The following is a 23,699-nucleotide window of genomic DNA, read 5'->3' as shown; positions in this document are numbered from 1 at the left end:
TCACGGGAAAGTAGGTGTGGGCGCCATTTTCCTGGAGACCCGCACATGTGCAGTCGATTCTGGCATGAAGCCAGAATCTACAGCGCTTAATGCCACTGAGCCGCCGACAGAGAGAAGCGGGCCCAAACAGAGGCTGCACACGGGCCCCCTCCTCTTTAAAATGCCAATGGTATTCCACCATTTATTTATTCATTTCTGCTAGTACATAAATAGCTTTCCTGGCATATTACTCAATTTGGCACTTAGAACATAAGGTACATTTTGTACAGTACTTTTACAATTGCATACAGTATAATTTGACACCCAGTGCTTCTTGCTTTGCATAGATCTTTGTCCCTGTGTAATGATGGACCTGACACACAGAAGCAGGTGCCTATGGGAATAGCGACAGCAGAGATCTGGTGCCAACTTGGTGTTACTGTCTTACCCTCTCCTAGCAGCTGAGTCACTATAGCACAGACTCAGAGCATCTCCTGCCATGGCTGTGCGATGGGCAGCAATGTGCATTGGCTGTTTCCAGCAATTCTCGGCATACAAAGCAATTAGCGGAGGTAATTATGATTTTCGATCACTGAATAGCGTAGCAACAGAAAATCAGTTATAACTACAATGTAACATTGCTAACTGGCAGCGATAAGCAGGGCCGTAGAGTGCCTGGCCAGGCCCGGGTAAAGGAGGGGGCATGGCCTAATCGCGGGAGGTGTGGCCACGTCCCTTTGAAAAAAAAAAATCACTCTTGCAGCGCCGCTACGCGCCGGGGAGGGGGTCGCTGTAAGCCCCCAGCCCGGTGCTAAGCAGGGGGGGAACGATCAGTGTGATCGCTCCCCCCCCACAGCCATAGGAGACTGCTACGGCAGTCGCGAGCAGTCTCACACTGCAGCCCAGCACAAGCTGTGCGCTGAGCTGCTGTGATCCCCGCCGGGCCCCTCTAGCAAGCCCGGCCCCGGGTAAACTGTACCCGTTACGCCCCCCCCTCGGCGCCCATGGCGATCAGAAGTTGGCCCTGGGCTTATAATACTAGTTGCAGATTCAATACAAAGGATTAAAAAAAATTAAATAAATGGTTGTTCTAGTCTTTTAAAAACCCATCTTATGTACCGAATGCTTGTAACGATGGACGCTGATGAGTAAATGTCATTCTGTACCACACTGCTTACACCTAAAAAATGAAAATTACTTTGATATATAATTAATGCTTTAAATACATTACTCTCTCTCTCTCTTAGAGCTGACATTAAGCCCAGCTGGCAGAGCAAGCTCAGCAAATTGGCGAATTGACCAGTAAGAAAACTATCTTAACTTGTTTGTTGTGCGAATAACAGTAGATGCTAAACATGTGATAGGGAGAGATGCTTGTGTGGTTTGGAGGCAGATTTGGCAACAGTCTAGTAAATAAAAAAAAAAATAATATTGCCTCCCCATTTTTTCCCTTTTCCCGATTGCCCTACTGTTCTTTTTTTTCTTTTCCCAAAATTATTTTCAGTATTTCTATTAAAATAAGGATGTTGTGCCTTTTAAATTTCTATATTGTTGAGGAACCTTTATTATGTTGTTTATTGTGTTTATTTTCTACTTCCATGTGATTTTTTTTATTACTGACTCTGTGACTATATGGTCTCTCTAAATATGTGTTATTATTTTTTTTATATGGTTTAATGTTTTTCTCTAGATTTTACATCTGTTGAGATGCCATACTGTTTTTGTTGTTTATTTCTATGAATCTAATAAACGGTTTAAAAAAAAAAAAATTGCACCTGCACATATTTCCATAACACCCCTTATTCCCAACGCACCAGGACGTAACAAACTCCATCAACCTATCCCTATTGCAAGTCGACAAATCACATTATTTACACAGACACCCAATGGTAATAAATCACTCTTTAACACATATAAAATGGCTTATCCACACACCAAGCTGTTGTACATCTGTATAATGTTACTGTATAACTCAGAGTTTTCCAAGCTCCGCCATTACATTCCAGGTTTGAAGGATATCCATGCTTGAGTCCAGATAAGTCAAAATGACTGAAGTACCAATTAAGTGGTGTATCCAATTAGCCCTGATATATTTTCGGGGGCGAAAAACTTTTTTGTCGCCAATTTTTTAATCCTCGTATCCTATTTGTTCAGCCGAAAACACATAGGATCTGTGATATGTTCATGGGCCTATGTGTTTTCGCCATCGCTGCGGCTAATACCCTGCACTTTTCGTGGATAATTTTTTGGGGGGACACATCAGGTCCTGTAAAAAAATCGCTGAAAAGTGCTGGCGTCGGGCCAGCTTTTTGGGCTAATTGGTTACCGCCTTAAGTCACCTGTGCTCAAGCATGAATATCTTTAAAAGCTGAACTGTAATGACGGAGTTTAGGAAACTCTGGTATAACTTGTAACCAATTGTACTAGCAATGTTCCCTCTTTGTAATAAATGGATATAAGAAGTGCATAAAAAATAAGCAAAAAACAATGATGCTCTAAATATGGAGTGAAGACTGGAAAAGATAATTCAGCTACCGGTATGGCCTGTCCCGGCACATCTCGGCCAGTCATATCTCTGAGTTTTCCTTGCATCCCATAAAGGCGCACAGGAAATCTAGCAAAACTCAGTCTACCGTAATATTCAGAACCGTGCGCAGCGGAACGCCGTAAGATCCTTGGTGGCACTTTGAGTCCAACTGAATCAGCCTCTTTTGAGTCTATCTGCTCTAAGTGACCTCTACTTTCCCTGCTGCTGTACATGGCTGGCATACTGATAGGAATTAGGCTGTAAAGAAGGAACATTCTCTGAAAGGTTACATGGTCCATCCTTACAGAGCAGGTGCCTATGAAGATGGACAATCCCTTTAAGTATGTTTTTGATTTTAAATGTCTACTTGGTTGGCGTTTGTCAGAAGAGTAATATGTAGATAAAGGATCTAGGGAGAGATGTATCAAGCCTTCTAAAGAGTGGAGGAATGGACAAGTGGAGAAGTTGTCCTGGTTTGGAACAAAAGTTATCAGAGTGTAAAACGTTATGAACAGGGTCATGCACAAGGCAATCTGGTGAAAACACCTTAACAGAGACTAACATGAGTGTAATGTCATCTTTATTGCACCCCAAAGCATTGCCACCTGCTTTGTAGCTCTGTGTAGATTGTGGTATTGGATTAGAAACAAATAAAAACATATAATGAAGTATGATGGCTCAATCTGATAATCTCTTGTCCTAATACATAGACAGATTCCAACTACAGGAGAATAAGGTCCTGGCTCTCCTCCAGCAACATCGGAGCACATATTAAGTATCATCTGTATGTATATATGGAGGAGGGACTACAGCAGATATTTCTGATATATCTGGTGCGGTCCCATCCTTTCTGACAGCAGCCACAGCCTCAATAGCTTTCTATGGGTGCTGTGAAGTTGTCAGATTTACCACGTTTGGCCCCAGCAGCTAACGCCATCTGCAGACAGCACCCATTGCCAGCTATGTGGGCTGCAGGTGCATGAGAAAATGTGGAGAAAACTGTGATTTACCAGCACTTTTCTGGCCAGTCTATACAGAGAAATAAACGTTGTTGCTTTTTCCAGCTAAAATGCTGCCGAAAAATGTTTTGCCACTTTTATCATTAGACCCCGAAGCATTAACTGACCTAGCTGAACATTACAGCCCAAGACCATAATTGTCATTACAGTTGCATGGTACCTGTGCATAGCAATAGGTATTATAGATCAATCAAAAGAACATATATATATATATATATATATATATATATATATATATATATAAAATAAAAGACCAAACAAGGCTGTGAACATGACCCGCGAACATGCCCCCTCACACCAGGTACACAATGCTCTGCTCCTGCACTTCCCACATCATGTATTGGGTGTTTTCTCAGCTCCACCTGGTGGGGTATTTACCAAACTCAGGCTTCTAAATGGCTCATTTATTATGTAGACAAGTTATTATGAGACATTGTGGGCAATTGCTGATACAAAAAATACCCCAAACAGTTCTGTGTGCGGTTATACACCTTCAGGTAACTTTAATGTACTGGTATCGGCACCGTTGACCTTTGCTAAGTACATAGGTTTCTGTACCTAGTACATATATATATATATATATATATATATTGTGTGTGCCAGGAGCTGATTGTGTGGGTGTCGCTGTGGTGGTCACACGGTGGGCGCAACATGCTCTGTTTAGCACCTTGGTGAATGTCACAGCCTGTTGTATGGCTTTTCCTGACATACAGTATATTGATTTTGTGTTTAAATCTGTGACCATTTCTGACACCAATGCCAGTCTGAGAGTAGTTGTTTAGGTTTGCATGTGGTAGCAGGGCACCCTTTAATCTATATACAACCTACTGTAAAAGCGATGAGCACTTGGATGGCACAGGATTGGTTAGGGGGCCACATAGGCCACAATATATTACAGTGTACTTTTAGTACAAGGAGAAGCTTGTATTTGAGCTGTATACTAAGCTATGGGGATTTCTTATATCACGGATTATATAATCACAGCTGTCAGTCTATCCTAGATGACATGATGTGACTGAGAATTTGTGACATACTATCTGCTTCTCTTTGTAGGAGACTGTAGCAGAACTGCAGGCAGTGGCAACTGCACAACCAACATTATCACCAGCAAGATCACCTGTACACCCTGTAGGATCACCTGTACACCCTGCAGGATCACCTGTACACCCTGTAGGATCACCTGTACACCCTGTAGGATCACCTGTACACCATGTAGGATCACCTGTACACCCTGTAGGATCACCTGTACACCCTGTAGGATCACCTGTACACCTTGTAGGATCACCTCAAATGCTTGATGGAATCTAGATACATATGGAGGTACTAAGTCATATGAGAACTACAAAAAACATAATTGACATAAAGATTTGGATTTTGGTTTATTGGTTTGTATACAACCTCTTAAATGTTTTTCTTAAATGCTTGTCTTTATCTTTACAATTGCTTTCCATATGTATCACCACTTATAACAGTGATTTATAATGGTGATTCATTCATTAATCCATTTAATTTTATTGTATACTTGCCTACTTTTTTTTTCGCTTCCCGGGAGAAGCCCGGGTAAGAGAACCAGGAGGGTGGCGACGTGGGGCGGGGCCTGACGATTCGCGTCATTAAATAAAAGCGATTGGCATGAATTTAAAGAGGGGACGGGGCCAAAAAACGCAATTCGTGAAGAATCACGCCATTAAGCCCAGCCCCCTACACGGAGACCCGCGATCATCGCAGAAATGCTCCCTAATCTGCCCACTACACTAGGAAGTGGGTAGAAATGCGGGAGAAATGCCTACCCTGCCAGGGATGTGGGGTCTTACCCGAACAATCGGGAGCCTCCCACAAATCACGGGAGGGTAGGCATGTATGTTTTATTGTCTATTATGCTTTACCTGTGTTACATATTGGGAGACCCTGCCTGTGCACTCTTCCCTTATACAGCAGATGGAGCCCTATGCAGATGGTGCTATATATGGAAGTGAGTGTATGCTGAAGTAGGCCAATTTATAGTTATATACAGTTTCACTTACTATATGTACTCTGACTGTTGTCCTTCTACTAATGGGATTATTTCCTTCTTTCCTTTCTTAAGGCAGATGGAAACCAACTTAATATTGGAGAGGAAAATCAGCTGTTTACAGCAACAAAATGAAGAGCTGCTGTATAAGGTAAGAGTCACCCTCTCCCTCCACAGAGTTATTAGGTACTGGAGATTTGTTATGTGCTACTAATTGTGGAATTGTGTCTTTCCAGAGGCAGAAGAGCTCACACAAATAAAAGAAGCTCCACCCCCCCTTCCCGTCCCTAATTTATACCTGGAGGGACCAGAATGTAACATCAGTTTTTCCCTAATAAATAAAACATCCGAACTGAAGACGTTGGTGCTGAGGCCCTGATTCAGAGCCGGACGCTCTGACAGAGCGCTCGCTCTGAATCAGGGCCGTCCCTTCTCCTTTTTGGAGCGGCATCCTGGCCGCTCGCATAGCTGTGGGTGACCACCCACAGCTATAGCGAGCGGCCAAAATGATGCGGCCATCGGGCTTGCGACGAGACCCTGCGGAAGGGTCTCGCTGCCACAAGCCCTGGAGTGCTTTAGGCTCTATCAGAGCCAAAAGCACTCCCACTGACATCACTAGTGATGTCAGTGGGGCCGGCCCCAGACGGTAGGCGTTCCCATGGGAACGCCTCCGTCTGGGCAGCCACGCCCCCGACACGTCCACCAAAGGGGGCGTGCTGTCAATCACCATCGACAGCACGCCCCCTTTGGCGCGAGACCTATAACGACGGCTTGGCCGTCGTTATTCGGGTCTCGTGCATGCGCACGACGGTGCCGCCTCCGTCGTGCCCATGCGCGCTTGGGCAACATCGACCCGCTTGCGAGCGCTCAGCGCTTGCGAGCGGGTCTGAATCAGGCCCTGAGTCTTCTTGGTGATAGAAAAAATATTTTGTTTCACTCTATCTATCTATCTATCTATCTATCTATCTATCTATCTATCTATCTATCTATCTATCTATCTATCTATAGAGCAGAGAAACTTAGAATTTGATGGCAGATTTGTCACAAGCCGCTCATGCAAACGCCGGGGGACTGTTCGCTGAACTCCGCCCATCAACTGTCCATCATCACTGCTCTGTTGTGGATTGGTTCCTACGGCTATTTCCTTCTGGTGCGAACGCTACTCCGATGCCGGTGATAGCGTTACACGTGTTTCCGGTTCTGGTGTTGTCTTCCGTTATCCAGTCGAGTACCCAGTTCTCCTGTCTACTTCTGTTACCGGTGTTACTTCACGGTCCGCATATCTACTACCTGCCGTTTGTGTCATCTAGGTGGCACAGTCTGCATATCCACGCTCTGTCGTTTGTGTCATCCAGGCGGCACAGACTGCACCCAGTGTCCAGAGTGCGCAGTTCAGCATCCAGCTGCTTGTGTCAATCCCGTGGCACAGGCCGCAATCCAGCGTCCAAAGTACGCAATCCAGTGTACTACCGCTTGTGTCATCCCGGCGGCCCACAGGCCACAGCCTGCCAAGCCTGCTACACGGCCCAAAAGCAGCATCTTGCTCTACGGCCCACAGACCACAGCCAGCCAGCCAAGGCTGCTATACGGCCCAAAGGCCGCATCTTGTTCTACGGCCCACAGGCCACAGCCTGCCAAGGCTGCTACACGGCCCAAAGGCCGCATCTTGTTCTACGGTCCACAGGCCACAGCCTGCCAAGGCTGCTACACGGCCCAAAGGCCGCATCTAGTTCTATGGGCCACAGGCCACAGCCTGCCAAGGCTGCTACATGGCCCAAAGGACGCATCTTGTTCTACGACCTACCGGCCCCAAAAAACAAACTTACCAGCCCTCAAAGCTGCTCCATGGCCGAAGCTAGCCAAGTGATCCAGCCCTCAAGGCTGTTGCAGGACTTTACCTTCAAAAGATATACCCATACCTTAACAAGATTAGAACCACTAGCAAGCTTCCGATAGCACAGGTTCGATTATCAGCACCAAGTACTCGAGCAATGTCAGCATTTATGCAGCAGAACATGGACAGGATGGCCATGGAAATAGGAAACTGCTTTCATGTCATGTAAAATACTGTAGCTAATGCACTATCTAATTATAACATAATTTCGCCTAGTAACAGAAAACAATATTATTGAAATGTAATATGTTCCACTGTAATGCTTATTTATATACACCTTATAATTAGCAATAATTAAAGTTGTACTTGTATATATATCTATGAAACGTAACACCTAATTATACAGAACCTCCCTAGCGTGTCTTGTTCTCTTATAACTGTTATTCATTTAATTTTATTTATGATCATTCCTGCATTTACAAATGAAATAAAACTCATATAAGATGACCTTTATTAATTAAAATGATTCATTCAAACTGAGTGATAAATATCTACATTAGTAGTTACGTAGTGCTGAACAGAAGCATTTTCCACTTGAGAAGCACTGGTGAAATGCAGTCACAACATTTAATAGATTCAGCAAGAGCCATATAATAATCAAAAAAGTGTAATCCTGCAGTGGAAATGCTCTTTCATAAAATCGCCTACTTTCTTTTATCAGAAAGCATATAGATTTGTGGGCCAGGATGGAAATATTTGTACCATACCGCATAATACCCCTTTTACACTGGGCTAAAAATCCCGGGTTATTTCTCGTGAGCGCGCTGGAACCCGGGATTTTGCCTAGTGTAAACAGGACTTTGGAATAAAACCCGTTTTCAGCCACCCGGTAATTCAAGCCGGGCAGCTAGCAGTGTTTAACATGGGAGCTACCAGGCTTGAATGTCTGTGTAAACGCGTTGCCGGGGCTGTGGTGACCCTGTGTAATCATCCTGCGCTCCGCCCACCCATCTATTTCTGCAGTTCCTGTGTCCTCCTGACTGACGGAGGACATGACAAGCGAGGTAAGACAAGCGCCGCCGCCGTCCAGCATGAAGGCAAGGGGAGGGGAGCATCAGCAGCAGCTACGATACTGGCCTCACGTGGAAAATGGCTCACATCATTCCCCGCATGACTTCAGTGGTGCTATTTGGTGCTGCCAAACACTATATATCTAAATATATGTATGAATATATATATATATATATATATATATATATACACGTGTGTATATATATATATATATATATACACATATCTATATATGTGTGTGTGTGTATATACTATATAGATATATATATATATACATATATGTATGTATATATATATCTGTATGTATATATAGATATATATATATATCTATATATACCTATATATGTGTTTATATATATATATATATACATACATATCTGTGTGTTTATATATAGATGTGTGTGTGTATATATATATATATATATACTGTATATATATATATATTTTTTATATATATATATTTATATGTGTGTGTGTATTTATAAACATGTGTGTGTGTATATATATATATATATATATATTTTTTTTTTTTTTTCATCTGCATAGAGCCCTACAGAGCAGCCAGCAAGGAGAGAAGTGCTTGCCAGAGATAGGAGGTTATTGGAGCAACTGCTGAAAACTAACAACAATGGCCCCCTGGACACAGGAAGAGGTCCGTGAGCTCCTGACTATAAGGGGAGAAGAGGAGATACAGCGCCAGATCACTGGCACGATTAATGATGCTATGGTTTACCGTAACATATCTAATATTCTGACTTCACGGGGGATCCAGAGATCTCAACAACAGGTTGTTAATAAGCTGAAAGCCCTACGGAAGCAATTTACAAAGATCTTCGACAATAACAAGCGAAAAAGTGGTGCAGCACGCATAGATTGGGAGTTTTATGATATTTGCTTTAATGTTTTTGGAAAGACGGCTCTGACAAACCCGGTCAACTTGTCCTCCTCTAGCTGTGCCGCTTCACAGCCCACTTTTGGAAAAAGCCAGAGCAGCACCCAAGTTACGTCCGAAAACGCCCATTTTGCCACATCCTCCCCCGTTCCAATCCCAGACAACAACATTGGCAACTGTGACTTTGAAGAGGCAAATGACACCAGTATATCCCCCACCATCCAGGAGGACGTGGAGACGCACAGCACTCAGCCTGGGACGTCGCAGACTAACCATACCCTTAATTTGCGTTCAAATAGTAAGTCTAAGATATACAAAATACACACTACTACACACTACATTCATTTAAACAACACATGCACAAGAAACACCTTAAAACAGTAATGGTGCTTCACGTTTTCACTGGGCCCATTTTGACCTCTGCTACAGGGTATTATCAAATACTGAGCCCTATACACCATTTTTTTTTAAAATGTAAAGCAATATAGTTAGCACAATAAAAAATGGTGACTCAGTGTTCTCCCCAGGAATTATTTCCAGCCGGGTGGCATCAAGAAGTAGCTGGGTGGGGGCCTTCGCAATTATGCACGCGCCGGGAAAAGGGGTATCTCCCTTACCATTCCAGCCCAACAGATCCCTGCTGCTCCCCACTGGTGCTCAGTCAAAAGTGCCCATTATACAGTTTCCCCTGTACTTATCCCCTTTATGCATTGCCCCCTATAGTTTTGCTTTGCCCTTATGCAGTGCCCCCAGGCTGAAGTAGTGCCCCCAGACTGGTCCCTTATGCAGTGCCCCCAGACTGGTCCCAGCCCAGAACTTACCTTAACTTGCTCACCGCTCATGCTTCTGCTGCCTCGCTCTGACTGGATCTAACTAGATCCAGCAGGCGCCCGGGGCAGGCTCCTCACATCGCGGGTGATGTCATGACGTCACCCGTGCACTGCACCACTGGGAACGCTTGCCTCTGAAGCGATCGGAGGCTTCTTTAGCCTTCGGTCCTGTCAGAGGCCAGCGTTCCACAGCAGGGGTCGGCGGGGGAAAGTGCCGGGCGATGCGCCCACAGAAAATAGTCTGGGGAGAACACTGCGACTGTCGCAGAGTGTAGCTAGTGTGCAGGTGGGAGAAGTCCACAAACACATGTCAGAAAACATTTCTGCAACGTTAACATACTGTACACTATTTTCATTTTTTTTTTGGTATTATCCCCTTTATAGTATTCAATGTTCCACCAAGGACTAAGAAACTGAACAAAACCGAGGTGGCATTCAAAACCATGACAACTGTCCTTGTGGATAAGCTTCAGGACATGGACGCTACAATGTCTGCCCAAGAGGATGCACGCCTGGAAAGGTTCTTACAGGCTGAGCGTGAGATGCAGCAGACATTCATGTGTCAGTTTTCGTCTATACAAGAACGCATGGCAAGGGAGGCACATAAGCGACAAAATGCGCTCCTAGAGCGCATGTTCGCTCAAAATCAACCACCCCACACCCAAACATCAGTCCAACAGGTCCCACCATACCATGCACATGGTTATAGCGCATACCAAAGAGGGCCATACTACGGCTCTAATGCACTTCCTGCAAACACCGAAAATACCATGTTTACAGGGTTACGCAAATTACCATAATTATTTCTTTTATATGTTTGTATAATGAAAATTCTATGTTTGGCCCTTTAGAAATGTTTTTTTTTTTCGAATTTTTATGACAGATGTTTCTTATAATAAATATAATTATATCCATATATTTATTTTGTGTTTGGATGAAAGAAAGCCATAGTTTGCTTTTTTCCGTTGAAGTTTTAATTTATATCTGCATGTATATTGCCTGCATATTTTGAAATAATACAGATAATATATCTTCTAATTTTGATGGTGTACTTTATTTTCTTTATATGTGTACTGAATAAATGTGCATATTAAAGTTGTATTCATCCTACTGTTCACTCAAGGTACAAATGTTTAAAAATTGTTTTTTAAACACTTTAAGAATCAAAAATCTATACATGTTTATAATGTGTGCAATATTTTTAACATTTCAAAAAGTACTTTGATTTTAAACTAAAAAAAAACAAAAGGAAAAAATGTTGAGTGATGTATTTTACAAATAACTTAAATGTATTTGTTAAAAAACATAGGTTATGCCAGACCTGACCCAGGTCCACTGTAAATGGAGCCAACCAGGGAATATCCTGGGTCGAAGTGGAAGTGTAAAAGGGTCTGACCTGGGTTTGACCTGGGTTGGAACCATGTTCCAAAACCCAGGTCTGACCCGGGACTTTGGTGTAAAAGCAGTATTATACCCCTTTTCCACCTAAATTCCGGGTCTGACCCGGAGTTGGAACAAGGGGGGTCATTCAGACCCGCTTGTGAGCGGCAGTATGCTTGCAAGCGGGTCGATGTTCCCCCACTGCGCATGCGCACGACGGAGGGAGCTCCGTCGTGCGCATGCGCGAGACCCGGCGAGCGACGGGCTCTCCATCTCTCCGGGTCTCGCACCAAAGGGGGCGTGCTGTCGATGTTGATTGACAGCACGCCCCCTTTGGTGGGCGTGCCTGCCAGACGGAGGCGTTCCCATGGGAATGCCTACCATCTGAAGCCGGCCCCACTGACATCACTAGTGATGTCAGTGGGAGTGATTTTGTCTCTGATAGAGCCAAAATCACTCCAGGGCTTGCGGCAGCGAGACCCTACCGCAAGGGTCTCGTCGCAAGCCCGACGGCCGCGATGGTCTTGACCATCGCGACCATCATCATGGCCGCTCGCTATAGCTGTGGGTGGTCACCCACAGCTATGCGAGCGTCCAAGAGGCCGCTCCATTTTCAGGGAGGAGGGCCCTGATTCAGAGCGAGCGCTCTGGTCAGAGAGTTCAGCTCTGAATCAGGCCCAAAGTTCCTATCCGGATCAGACCCGGAATTTTGCTGGCGCCCACTCGGGATATTCCCGAGTCAGCGCCGCTCACACCGCAGTCGGGTCTGCATAGACCCGGCTTTTGTGGAGTGAAAGTGGTCGCTTGGAGATGACGTCATCTCCAAGCGCCACTGAAGCCGGACCGATCGGCCGGCTAGCAGCGCACTCCAGGTCATCGTGACCCGGAGTGGGCTGTTCTCACGGCAGGGTTTCACGGGCTACGCCCGTGTTAAACCTTGCTAGTTACCTGGGTTGGATTGCTGGGTCACTCGACCCGGCGATCCAACTCTCTCCCCTTTTACACCAGGGAGCTGCCCGAGTTAACCCTTCAAAAACCCGGGTTTTAGCTCCGGTGTAAAAGAGGTATAAGAGAGATGGATCAGGGACTTTCTGAGGACAGTATATGCACCTACGTTTTTAAACTTGCAAAAATGATAAATTGTTTTGCTGGATGACATTATTTGAATGTGATAAAGGAATAACACATTTCTCCCCACAAAATGCCCTGATATTTTTGCATATGGTAGACAATATAGATTGTAAGCTTCACTGGGGCTGGGACTGATGTGAATGGAAGATTGAGTAATTGATTGATTGATTAATCATTATTTTATTAACTACTATAAAAAAAAAACACAAATCAGAGAAGTGGAAAATGCTATTGAATAACAAGCACCCAAAATGGATGAAAGTGGGGCATTAATTAATTGATTGATTCATTGATTAATTAATTATAATTGATTAAGAAAATTTAATTTAAGGCCATAAAATAATACAATGTTACTAGCCAAGGATTCCTCACATGGTGAAATAGAAGACAAGAAAATTAATAGTTGCACTGCAGAGCAGCAAACTCCAAATCAGCCTATATTACAGGTAGGTATATATACAGGTAGGTATATATACAGGTAGGTATATATACAGGTAGAGTCTCCCATATCCAAATATTCCAAAATACAGAATTTTTTTGGCATGACTGAGATAATGAAACCTTTGATTTTTGATGGTTCAATGTACACAAACTTTGTCTAAGGCACAAATTATAAATAAATTGTATAAAATTACCTTCAGGCTGTGTGTATAAGGTGTATATGAAACATAACAGAATTTTATGTATGTACACAAACTTTGTTTGAGCAAGAAAATTATTGAAAATATTGTATAAAATGACCTACAGGCTGTGCATATAAGGTGTATATAACACGTAAATGCATTCTGTGTGTATATTTGGATCCCATTCCCAAGATATTTCATTATGATATGCAAATATTCCAAAATACGGAATATTCCATTATCCAAAACACCCCTGGTCCCAAGCATTTTGGATATCGGAGACACAACCTGTACTAACAAATATTAGAAGGCTAATCTGCCGGCAATACTACCCTCTCCCCCCCCCCCAAATTGGGTAACACACCCCTGTAGTACATGTATGAGGTGCACCAGATGGTTTGAGTATGAGGGATAATACCATGTATTTCTCCTAAATCTAGTCCACAAGAGGTTTTTCTGCGTATCCATGATCTACAAGCTTGCAAGCATTACTGTTGACTGTTCTGAATAATCTATATTAGATTATCTTGTGCATATTACTTAATGATAATAAATATGCTCCATAATTCAGTTTTTTTTTTTTTTTAACACATGACAAACACTTCTCACTGCGAGTTACACAGCCCTTATATTATTAACGCATGGCACGGCACCTACTGACCGTTAGTAGTAAACACAGTATCAGGGCCTAAAGTTATTTGAATACACACAAAATTTTTTGATTTTGATAAAAGTAAAACAAATAAAACAAAAAACTGGCCAACAACTGCAACACACTGTGCAGATATTAAGGCGGTGGCCCTTGACCTACTGACTGTTATATATCACAGACACAGCATCACAGCCTGACGTTTTTTTTTTAAAACCATACACAAGTAATATTATTAATATTAAATAATATTCCTGCACTATATAAGAAACAGCAATGATTTGCTGACTGCCTATCCAAAAAAACTAGCTCGGCCAGTATTACATAGGGGGTCTATTACTGATGTGGGTGGCACTGCCCATCAAAGACAGTGTCGCTAAAACTGTCCTGACTCTCACTGTCTCGCTAACTATCACTACACCAGCTAACCTAGCCCTAACATACCGTCCTTCTCCTCTGGCGGTCCTGAGACAAATGACGGCGCATCACCACGGGAGGAATTTATATTGGATCGAAAACACACGAGATTCGACACCGGGAAGATGACATCGCGCCTCATTTTGGAATCCGAAAATGGCACGGAGATCCGAGCATCGGCTCGGATCTCCTCAGTTAAGGTAAGTTTGGGTGGGTTCGGTGTCCTCTAATTAGAGGAATTCCCCTGTTTCCGCTTGCAATAGCAGACCTATGGTTTCTATGGGGACTGCTATATTGTTAAATTTACAAAGCTCTGGAATGCGCAGTAAGCCACCGGTGATCCCACAGCACACAGCAAAGTGACTGCATCAGCGATATATTTACTATTTACTATACACATCGCAGGGATGGGCTCTAATCAGATCCCCTGTCCCAGCATGTGATTTATAATACATCCGGAAAGCACACGTAGGTTTCTTGTACCTTAGCCATGATTGGCTAAGAGTCCGGCTGCTATTAGCCAATTAGTGGCCGCCGTCATAGTAACCAGCCGTTGATTGGCTAAGCTGAGGGTCAAGAAACCTTGTGGGTTTCCTGTTACTCAGCTAGTGCTATACTGTTGATACAGTATAACGATCTTTCTGGTCCAGTAAAGTAATTCTTTTATTTTCTTGAAGACCAGATGCCTACTGGAGAAAAGGACAGACTTGAACCAGGGAGTAGGTAAATATGTAGTGTGAGTGTTTGTGTGTAATAATATACTAAAACATTTGATGTGTGTGTCTTGTGTTTTTTTAATATTTTTTCCACCTTGGGGCTACTGGTGCCAACAGCCTGCTGGCACTTGTATTTCTACAAGTGCCGCATGGCCTGGGACTTGTAAGGACTTTATGCCAAGATGGCCGCAGAGGCTACTACTGAGCATACATGGTGGAAAACAATATTAATCCTTTATTTGTACCATTGCCCCTGCACCTACCACCACTAGGGGGGCTGATTGATGCTTGGGAGGGAGGACACCATTTTTTGCGGGAGTCCCCACTTTCTGAGGATTGCCAGCCCTGGGCTGTCCAGTTTGGGGCTGGTTTACATTATGGCAGGGGGACCCCTCACTGTGTGTCTCCCTGCTATAGTGTAAGCCCCTCGGGTGGTTCAGCCCGATGCTGCTTAAAAGAAAATAGGGGTAACCCCACGTTGGTTTTTCCCCCCGATTTTCCTCTACCAGACCTGGCTCAGAGCTCCAGGGCTGGTTATGCTTTTTTGGGAGGGACCCCGCTCTGTTTAAAAAAAAATAATAATCCCTTTTATTACTGTACACTGAGAAGATAGGTGCAGCGCTTCTGCTAAACACGATGCGGACAGGCAGGTCTATTGTTTTCAGTCCAAATATGACTGAACAAACACGATTGCATACACCATCAACAAACACGATTCTTAGTAAATTTGAGTTTGCTTGAAACAAACTCACTCGTATCCAAGGGATGCCTAGCGTGCTTTATATGGGGCCAGACACGATTCTTAGTAAATATACCCCCTAGTGGGATGCAGTCAGGAAGCCGACGGTCGAAATGCCGACCGCCAGCTTCCCGACTGTTAAATCTCGGCAAAGGTAACAATGACAGGCGTCAAAATCCCAATGCCTGTCATTAGACCTATGCCCGACGCCCAGCATACGGAACGAAGGTAAGCCGGGCGCCGACCGTGGACAGCCGTGGGGGGGGGGGGCAGGGATAGGTTTTAGGGCTCCTGGGGGGACTTAGGGTTAGGCACCCCCGCTGGAGGGTTAGGTTTAGGCTAGGGGAAGGTGGGGTTAAGGTTAAGAACCCCCAGGGGGAGGTTAGGGTTAGGCACCCCCCGGGAGACTTAGGTTTAGGCTGTGGGAAGAGAGGGGGGCTTAGGTTTAGGCACTTAGAGGGGGATTAGGGTTAGGCACTAGGGGGGGAGGTTAGGGTTTGGCACCCCTAAAGGAGGGATAGGGTTGGGGGGGGGGGTTAGGTTAGTTATACTTACCTTTACAGCTGTCGGGAACTTCACTGGTGCCGCTCTTCCGGCGCCGGGATTTGAACCGCCGGACATAGGTTTCATACCCATTCCCCCCAGTAACTATCTACAGTAGTGGTTGATATGATGGCCCTCCAACTTACACTGTGGCTCTGCTTTCATCCTACCTATAGAGATGTAGGCAAAATACCTTCAGACATGAAGGTTTCTCTCTATAGATATACTTTAGTTGAAGCAGGAGAACTTTGAATCTCTCTCTCTCTCTCCTATTTATTAAAATCTGTAGAAAAGCTTTGAAAAGTAACATTCTTTATTGCGACCTGTTGTGGCGATGTGGAATGCCTTTATGGGAATATTAGCATTCCGGCGAAAGCTAAACATTTAAGTGATCTGTTACATGATCACTTTACTTCAGGGTTTGGACTAGGGGTGAGCGGGTTCGGATTTCTGAAATCCGAACCCCCCCGAGCCCCCCCGATCCGAGTCCGATCCGAGTCAGGCTCGACTTTTCCCGCCTGACTCGGATCTGAAATCGAGGCAAAACGTCATCTTCCCGCCTTCCGAGTCTCGCGGGTTTTGGATCCTATATAAGGTACACACGTCGGCGCCATTTTCTCACTCGGCTGTGGACAGTGAAGAGGGAGGGTGGGAGTTAGGGCTGTGTAGTGTAGTGTAGTGTAGTGCTGCTGTTGTCCACTACTTCAAAGTCCATAGGGGCTGGCTGTGTTGTGCTGTGCTGCTGTTGTTAATAGGGGCTGTGTCCACTACTTCAAAGTCCATAGGGGCTGGCTGGACTGTGTTGTGCAGTCAGTTCTCCATAGGGGCTGTGTCCACTCCAAAGTCCTGTGCAGTGTCCCAGTCCTAAAGGAGTGCTGTAGTGTTGTCCAGGGGGTGCTCTGTCCATCAGGGGTGCTCCCCCCAAGTGCTAAAAAAATAATATATTTTCTGTGTTTGTGAATTGTGTGCGCTGTAGCCGCACGTGCATCAACAAAGTAGTGCCAAGCGTGCGCCTGTGTCATAAGTAAAGGGCCGGCTGGCTTGACCGTTAAGGGTGCTGTAACCCCCGAAAGTACACTCCAGTCCAAACCAAAAAAAAAATTATTTTCTGTGTTTGTGAATTGTGTGCGCAGTAGCCGCACGTGCATCAACAAAGTAGTGCCAAGCGTGCGCCTGTGTCATAAGTAAAGGGCCGGCTGGCTTGACCGTTAAGGGTGCTGTAACCCCCGAAAGTACACTCCAGTCCAAACCAAAAAAAAAATTATTTTCTGTGTTTGTGAATTGTGTGCGCAGTAGCCGCACGTGCATCAACAAAGTAGTGCCAAGCGTGCGCCTGTGTCATAAGTAAAGGGCCGGCTGGCTTGACCGTTAAGGGTGCTGTAACCCCCGAAAGTACACTCCAGTCCAAACCAAAAAAAAAATTATTTTCTGTGTTTGTGAATTGTGTGCGCAGTAGCCGCACGTGCATCAACAAAGTAGTGCCAAGCGTGCGCCTGTGTCATAAGTAAAGGGCCGGCTGGCTTGACCGTTAAAGGGTGCTGTAACCCCCAAAGTACACTCCAGTCCAAACCAAAAAAAAAATTATTTTCTGTGTTTGTGAATTGTGTGCGCAGTAGCCGCACGTGCATCAACAAAGTAGTGCCAAGCGTGCGCCTGTGTCATAAGTAAAGGGCCGGCTGGCTTGACCGTTAAAGGGTGCTGTAACCCCCGAAAGTACACTCCAGTCCTAACCAAAAAAAAATTATTTTCTGTGTTTGTGAATTGTGTGAGCAGTAGCCGCACGTGCATCAACAAAGTAGTGCCAAGAGTGCGCCTGTGTCATAAGTAAAGGGCCGGCTGGCTTGACCGTTAAGGGTGCTGTAACCCCCGAAAGTACACTCCAGTCCAAACCAAAAAAAAAATTATTTTCTGTGTTTGTGAATTGTGTGCGCAGTAGCCGCACGTGCATCAACAAAGTAGTGCCAAGCGTGCGCCTGTGTCATAAGTAAAGGGCCGGCTGGCTTGACCGTTAAAGGGTGCTGTAACCCCCAAAGTACACTCCAGTCCAAACCAAAAAAAAAATTATTTTCTGTGTTTGTGAATTGTGTGCGCAGTAGCCGCACGTGCATCAACAAAGTAGTGCCAAGCGTGCGCCTGTGTCATAAGTAAAGGGCCGGCTGGCTTGACCGTTAAGGGTGCTGTAACCCCCGAAAGTACACTCCAGTCCAAACCAAAAAAAAAATTATTTTCTGTGTTTGTGAATTGTGTGCGCAGTAGCCGCACGTGCATCAACAAAGTAGTGCCAAGCGTGCGCCTGTGTCATAAGTAAAGGGCCGGCTGGCTTGACCGTTAAAGGGTGCTGTAACCCCCGAAAGTACACTCCAGTCCTAACCAAAAAAAAATTATTTTCTGTGTTTGTGAATTGTGTGCGCAGTAGCCGCACGTGCATCAACAAAGTAGTGCCAAGAGTGCGCCTGTGTCATAAGTAAAGGGCCGGCTGGCTTGACCGTTAAGGGTGCTGTAACCCCCGAAAGTACACTCCAGTCCAAACCAAAAAAAAAATTATTTTCTGTGTTTGTGAATTGTGTGCGCAGTAGCCGCACGTGCATCAACAAAGTAGTGCCAAGCGTGCGCCTGTGTCATAAGTAAAGGGCCGGCTGGCTTGACCGTTAAGGGTGCTGTAACCCCCGAAAGTACACTCCAGTCCAAACCAAAAAAAAAATTATTTTCTGTGTTTGTGAATTGTGTGCGCAGTAGCCGCACGTGCATCAACAAAGTAGTGCCAAGCGTGCGCCTGTGTCATAAGTAAAGGGCCGGCTGGCTTGACCGTTAAGGGTGCTGTAACCCCCGAAAGTACACTCCAGTCCAAACCAAAAAAAAAATTATTTTCTGTGTTTGTGAATTGTGTGCGCAGTAGCCGCACGTGCATCAACAAAGTAGTGCCAAGCGTGCGCCTGTGTCATAAGTAAAGGGCCGGCTGGCTTGACCGTTAAGGGTGCTGTAACCCCCGAAAGTACACTCCAGTCCAAACCAAAAAAAAAATTATTTTCTGTGTTTGTGAATTGTGTGCGCAGTAGCCGCACGTGCATCAACAAAGTAGTGCCAAGCGTGCGCCTGTGTCATAAGTAAAGGGCCGGCTGGCTTGACCGTTAAGGGTGCTGTAACCCCCGAAAGTACACTCCAGTCCAAACCAAAAAAAAAATTATTTTCTGTGTTTGTGAATTGTGTGCGCAGTAGCCGCACGTGCATCAACAAAGTAGTGCCAAGCGTGCGCCTGTGTCATAAGTAAAGGGCCGGCTGGCTTGACCGTTAAGGGTGCTGTAACCCCCGAAAGTACACTCCAGTCCAAACCAAAAAAAAAATTATTTTCTGTGTTTGTGAATTGTGTGCGCAGTAGCCGCACGTGCATCAACAAAGTAGTGCCAAGAGTGCGCCTGTGTCATAAGTAAAGGGCCGGCTGGCTTGACCGTTAAAGGGTGCTGTAACCCCCAAAGTACACTCCAGTCCAAACCAAAAAAAAAATTATTTTCTGGGTTTAGCCGCACGTATATATCAAATCGATATAACATAAATGGAGGACCAAACTTTCTCCGATAAAAATAAAATAGAGAAAGATCAAGAACCACTTCCTCCTAGTGCTGAAGCTGCTGCCACTAGTCATGACATAGACGATAACATGCCATCAACGTCGTCTGCCAAGGCCGATGCCCAATGTCATAGTAGAGGGCACATACAATCCCAAATGGCAAAGTTCAGGAAAATGACCTTGAAAAAGACATTTAAATCAGCTGAAGAGAAACATAAACTTGCCAATATGCCATTTACGACACGGAGTGGCAAGGAACGGCTAAGGTCGATCCCTAGTATGTTCATGACTAGTGGTTCAGCTTCACATGACGATGGAAGCCCTCCTCCCACTAAAAAAATCAAAAGAGTTAAGCTGGCAAAAGCACAGCGAAGAACTGTGCTTTCTAAGAAGATATCACAAATCCCCAAGGAAAGTCCAAGTGTGGTGGTGGTTGCGATGCCTGACCTTCCCAGCACTGGACGGGAAGAGGTGGCTCTTTCCACCATTTGCACGCCCCCTGCAAGTGCTGAAAGGAGCACCCACAGTCCACTTGCTGATATGCAAATTGAAGATGTCACTGTTGAAGTACAACAGGATGAGGATACTGGTGTAGCTGGCGCTGAGGAGGAAGTTGGCGAGGAGGATTCTGATGGTGATGTGGTTTGTTTAAATCAGGCTCCGGGGGAGACAGTTGTTGTCCGTGGGATGAAAAAGCCCATCACGGTCATGCCTGGGCAGAAGACCAAACATTCCACCTCTTTGGTCTGGCAATATTTCTATCCAAATCCGGACAACAACTGTCTTGCCATATGTACCATATGTAAAGGTGAAATAAGTAGGGGTAGGGACGTCAACCACCTAGGAACATCCTCCCTTATACGGCACCTGCAGCGCGTTCATAAAAAGTTACTGTCAAGTTCAGAAACTTTGGCTAAGACCGTAAGCAGTCCAGGGACACCTAAATCCCGTTGTCCTGTTGTATCCAAGCGCCTGCAAACCACACCGTCAACTCCCTCCTCGTCAATTTCCTCCTTAGTCAGGATCGGAAGTAGTCCTGCAGGCCATGTCACTGGCATGACTGACTCTCCTATCCGGGATTCCTCTGGAGGATCCTGCATTGCTACGCCTACTGCTGCCGCTGCTGCTGTTGCTGCTGCTGGGAGTCGTTCATCATCCCAGAGAGGAAGTAGGAACACCACTACTTTTACTAAACAATTGACCCTCCAACAGTCCTTAGCGAGGAGGATGAAGTACGACAGCAGTCACCCTGAAGCAAAACGTATAACTGAGGCCTTGACTGCTATGTTGGTGTTAGACGTGCGTCCGGTATCCGCCATTAGTGCAGTGGGATTTAGACAATTGATGGAGGTAGTGTGTCCCCGGTTCCAAATCCCGTCTAGATTCCACTTCACTAGGCAGGCGATACCGAGACTGTACAGAAACGTCAGAAAAAGTGTCCTCAGTGTCCTGAAAAATGCCGTTGTACACAATGTCCACTTAACCACGGACATGTGGACAAGTGGAACAGGGCAGACTAAGGACTATATGACTGTGACAGCCCACTGGGTAGATGTATCACCTTACGCAGCAACAGCAGCAGCGTCACCAGTAGCAGCATCTCAGAAACGCCAGCTCGTTACAAGGCAGGCTACGCTGTGTATCACCGGTTTCAGTAAGAGGCACACCGCCGACAACCTCTTAGAGAAACTGAGGGAAATCATCGCCCAGTGGCTTACCCCACTTAGACTCTCCTGGGGATTTGTGATATCTGACAACGCCACCAATATTGTGCGGGCATTACATCTGGGCAAATTCCAGCACGTCCCATGTTTTGCTCACACAATAAACTTGGTGGTGCAGAATTTTCTGAAAAGCGACAGGGGCGTGCAGGAGACGCTTTGGGTGGCCCGAAAAATTTCTGGCCACTTTCGCCATTCAGCGACTGCGTGCCGAAGACTGGAGCGCCAGCAAACACTCTTGAACCTGCCCCGCCATCACCTGAAGCAAGAGGTTGTGACGCGGTGGAACTCAACCCTCTATATGCTTCAGAGGATGGAGGAGCAGCAAAAGGCCATACAAGCCTATACATCCACCTATGACATAGGCAAAGGAAGGGGTATGCACCTGACTCAAGCGCAGTGGAGAATGATTTCCGTGTTGTGCAAGGTTCTCCAGCCCTTCGAACTTGCCACACGTGAAGTCAGTTCAGACACAGCCAGCTTGAGTCAGGTCATTCCGCTCATCAGGCTTTTGCAGAAGCAGCTGGAGAAAGTGAAGGAGGAGCTAAGACGGAGCGATTCCGCTCGGCATGTGGGACTTGTGGATGAAGCCCTTCATTCGCTTTGCCAGGATTACAGGGTGGTCAATCTGTTGAAATCAGACCACTACATTTTGGCCACCGTGCTTGATCCTAGGTTTAAAGCCTATGTGGTGTCTCTCTTTCCGGCCGACACAAGCCTGCAGAGGTGCAAAGACCTGCTGGTGAACACACTGTCAGCTGAAGCGGAACGTGACACGTCAACGGCTCCTTCTTCATTTTCTCCCGCAACTGGGGCTGCCAGGAAAAAACTTAGGTATCCTAAGCAACCCGCTGGCGGTGATGCAGGGCAGGCAGGACCAAGTTTGGACATCTGGTCCGGACTGAAGGACCTGGCAACAATTTCTGACATGTCTACTGTCACTGCATATGATACTGTCACCATTGACAGAATGGTGGAGGATTACATCGGTGACAGCATCCAAGTAGGCATGTCAGACAGTCCATACCTGTACTGGCAGGAAAAAGAGGCAATTTGGAGGCCCCTGTACAAGCTGGCTCTATTTTACCTGAGTTGCCCCCCCTCCAGTGTGTACTCCGAAAGAGTGTTTAGTGCAGCCGGGAACCTTGTCAGCGAAAGGCGTAGGAGGTTGCTTCCACAGAATGTGGAGAAGATGATGTTCATCAAAATGAATTATCAGCTCTTCCAGGGAGACCAGCCTCCAGAAGGTACAGAGGGACCTGTGGTGGTGGATTCAAGTGGGGACGAGTTAATACTTTGTGAGGATGAGGATGTACACACTGAAGAGGGTGAGGAATCGGTGGATGAGGAGGATGAGGATGACATCTTGCCTCCGTAGAGCCAGTTTGTGCAGGGACACATTAATTGCCAGCTTGTTTTGTGGGGGCCCAAACGAACCAATCATTTCAGCCACAGTTGTGTGGCAGACCCTGGCGCTGAAATGATTGATTTGTTAAAGTGTGCATGTCCTGTTTATACAACATAAGGGTGGGTGGGAGGGCCCAAGGACAATTCCATCTTGCACTTCTTTTTTTTCTATGCATTATGTACAGTTTGGGGCCTAGTTTTTCTAACTGCCATCCTGTCTGCCACTGCAGTGTCACTCCTAGATGGGTCACGTGTTTGTGCCGCCCACTCGTGTCGCTTAGCATAGTCATCCAGCTACCTCGGTGCAACCTTTTGGACATGAAAACACTATTGTGAGGTGTGAGGTGTTCAGAATAGACTGGAAATGAGTGGAAATTAAGGTTATTGAGGTTAATAATAGCATAGGAGCAGAGAAACCAACAAATTCTGTGATTTTAGCTGTTTTTATGCTTTTTAAAAAAAAAATACAGATCCAAAACACAAAACCCAGAACCCAAAACACGGAAGGGTGGTTTTGGCAAAACCAATCCAGATCCAAAACACGAAGAAAGATCCAGATCCAAAACCAAAACACAAAACACGAAAAGTGGCCGGTGCACACCCCTAGTTTGGACCCAGTTGAGCTAATGAGCACGTGCGCCCATC

General features: G+C 45.5%; 2 protein-coding genes across 2 annotated transcripts in view; one reads left to right on the top strand and one right to left on the bottom strand.

The window, feature by feature from the left end:
- Nucleotides 1-23,699, bottom strand: part of KCNU1 (potassium calcium-activated channel subfamily U member 1) — a 260,592-nt gene that overhangs the window by 105,640 nt on the left and 131,253 nt on the right. The window lies entirely within an intron of this gene.
- Nucleotides 9,070-10,963, top strand: LOC148481741 (uncharacterized). Its single transcript, XM_088453061.1, has 2 exons — nt 9,070-9,631; nt 10,548-10,963. The coding sequence occupies exons 1-2, from the start codon at nt 9,070-9,072 to the stop codon at nt 10,961-10,963; spliced, it is 978 nt and encodes a 325-aa protein (XP_088309187.1).

Source organism: Taudactylus pleione, unplaced genomic scaffold (genome assembly GCF_031769625.1).
Source record: "Taudactylus pleione unplaced genomic scaffold, aTauple2 ptg000567l, whole genome shotgun sequence".
NCBI lineage: Eukaryota > Metazoa > Chordata > Amphibia > Anura > Myobatrachidae > Taudactylus > Taudactylus pleione.
This window is presented reverse-complemented; position numbering and strand designations above follow the sequence as displayed.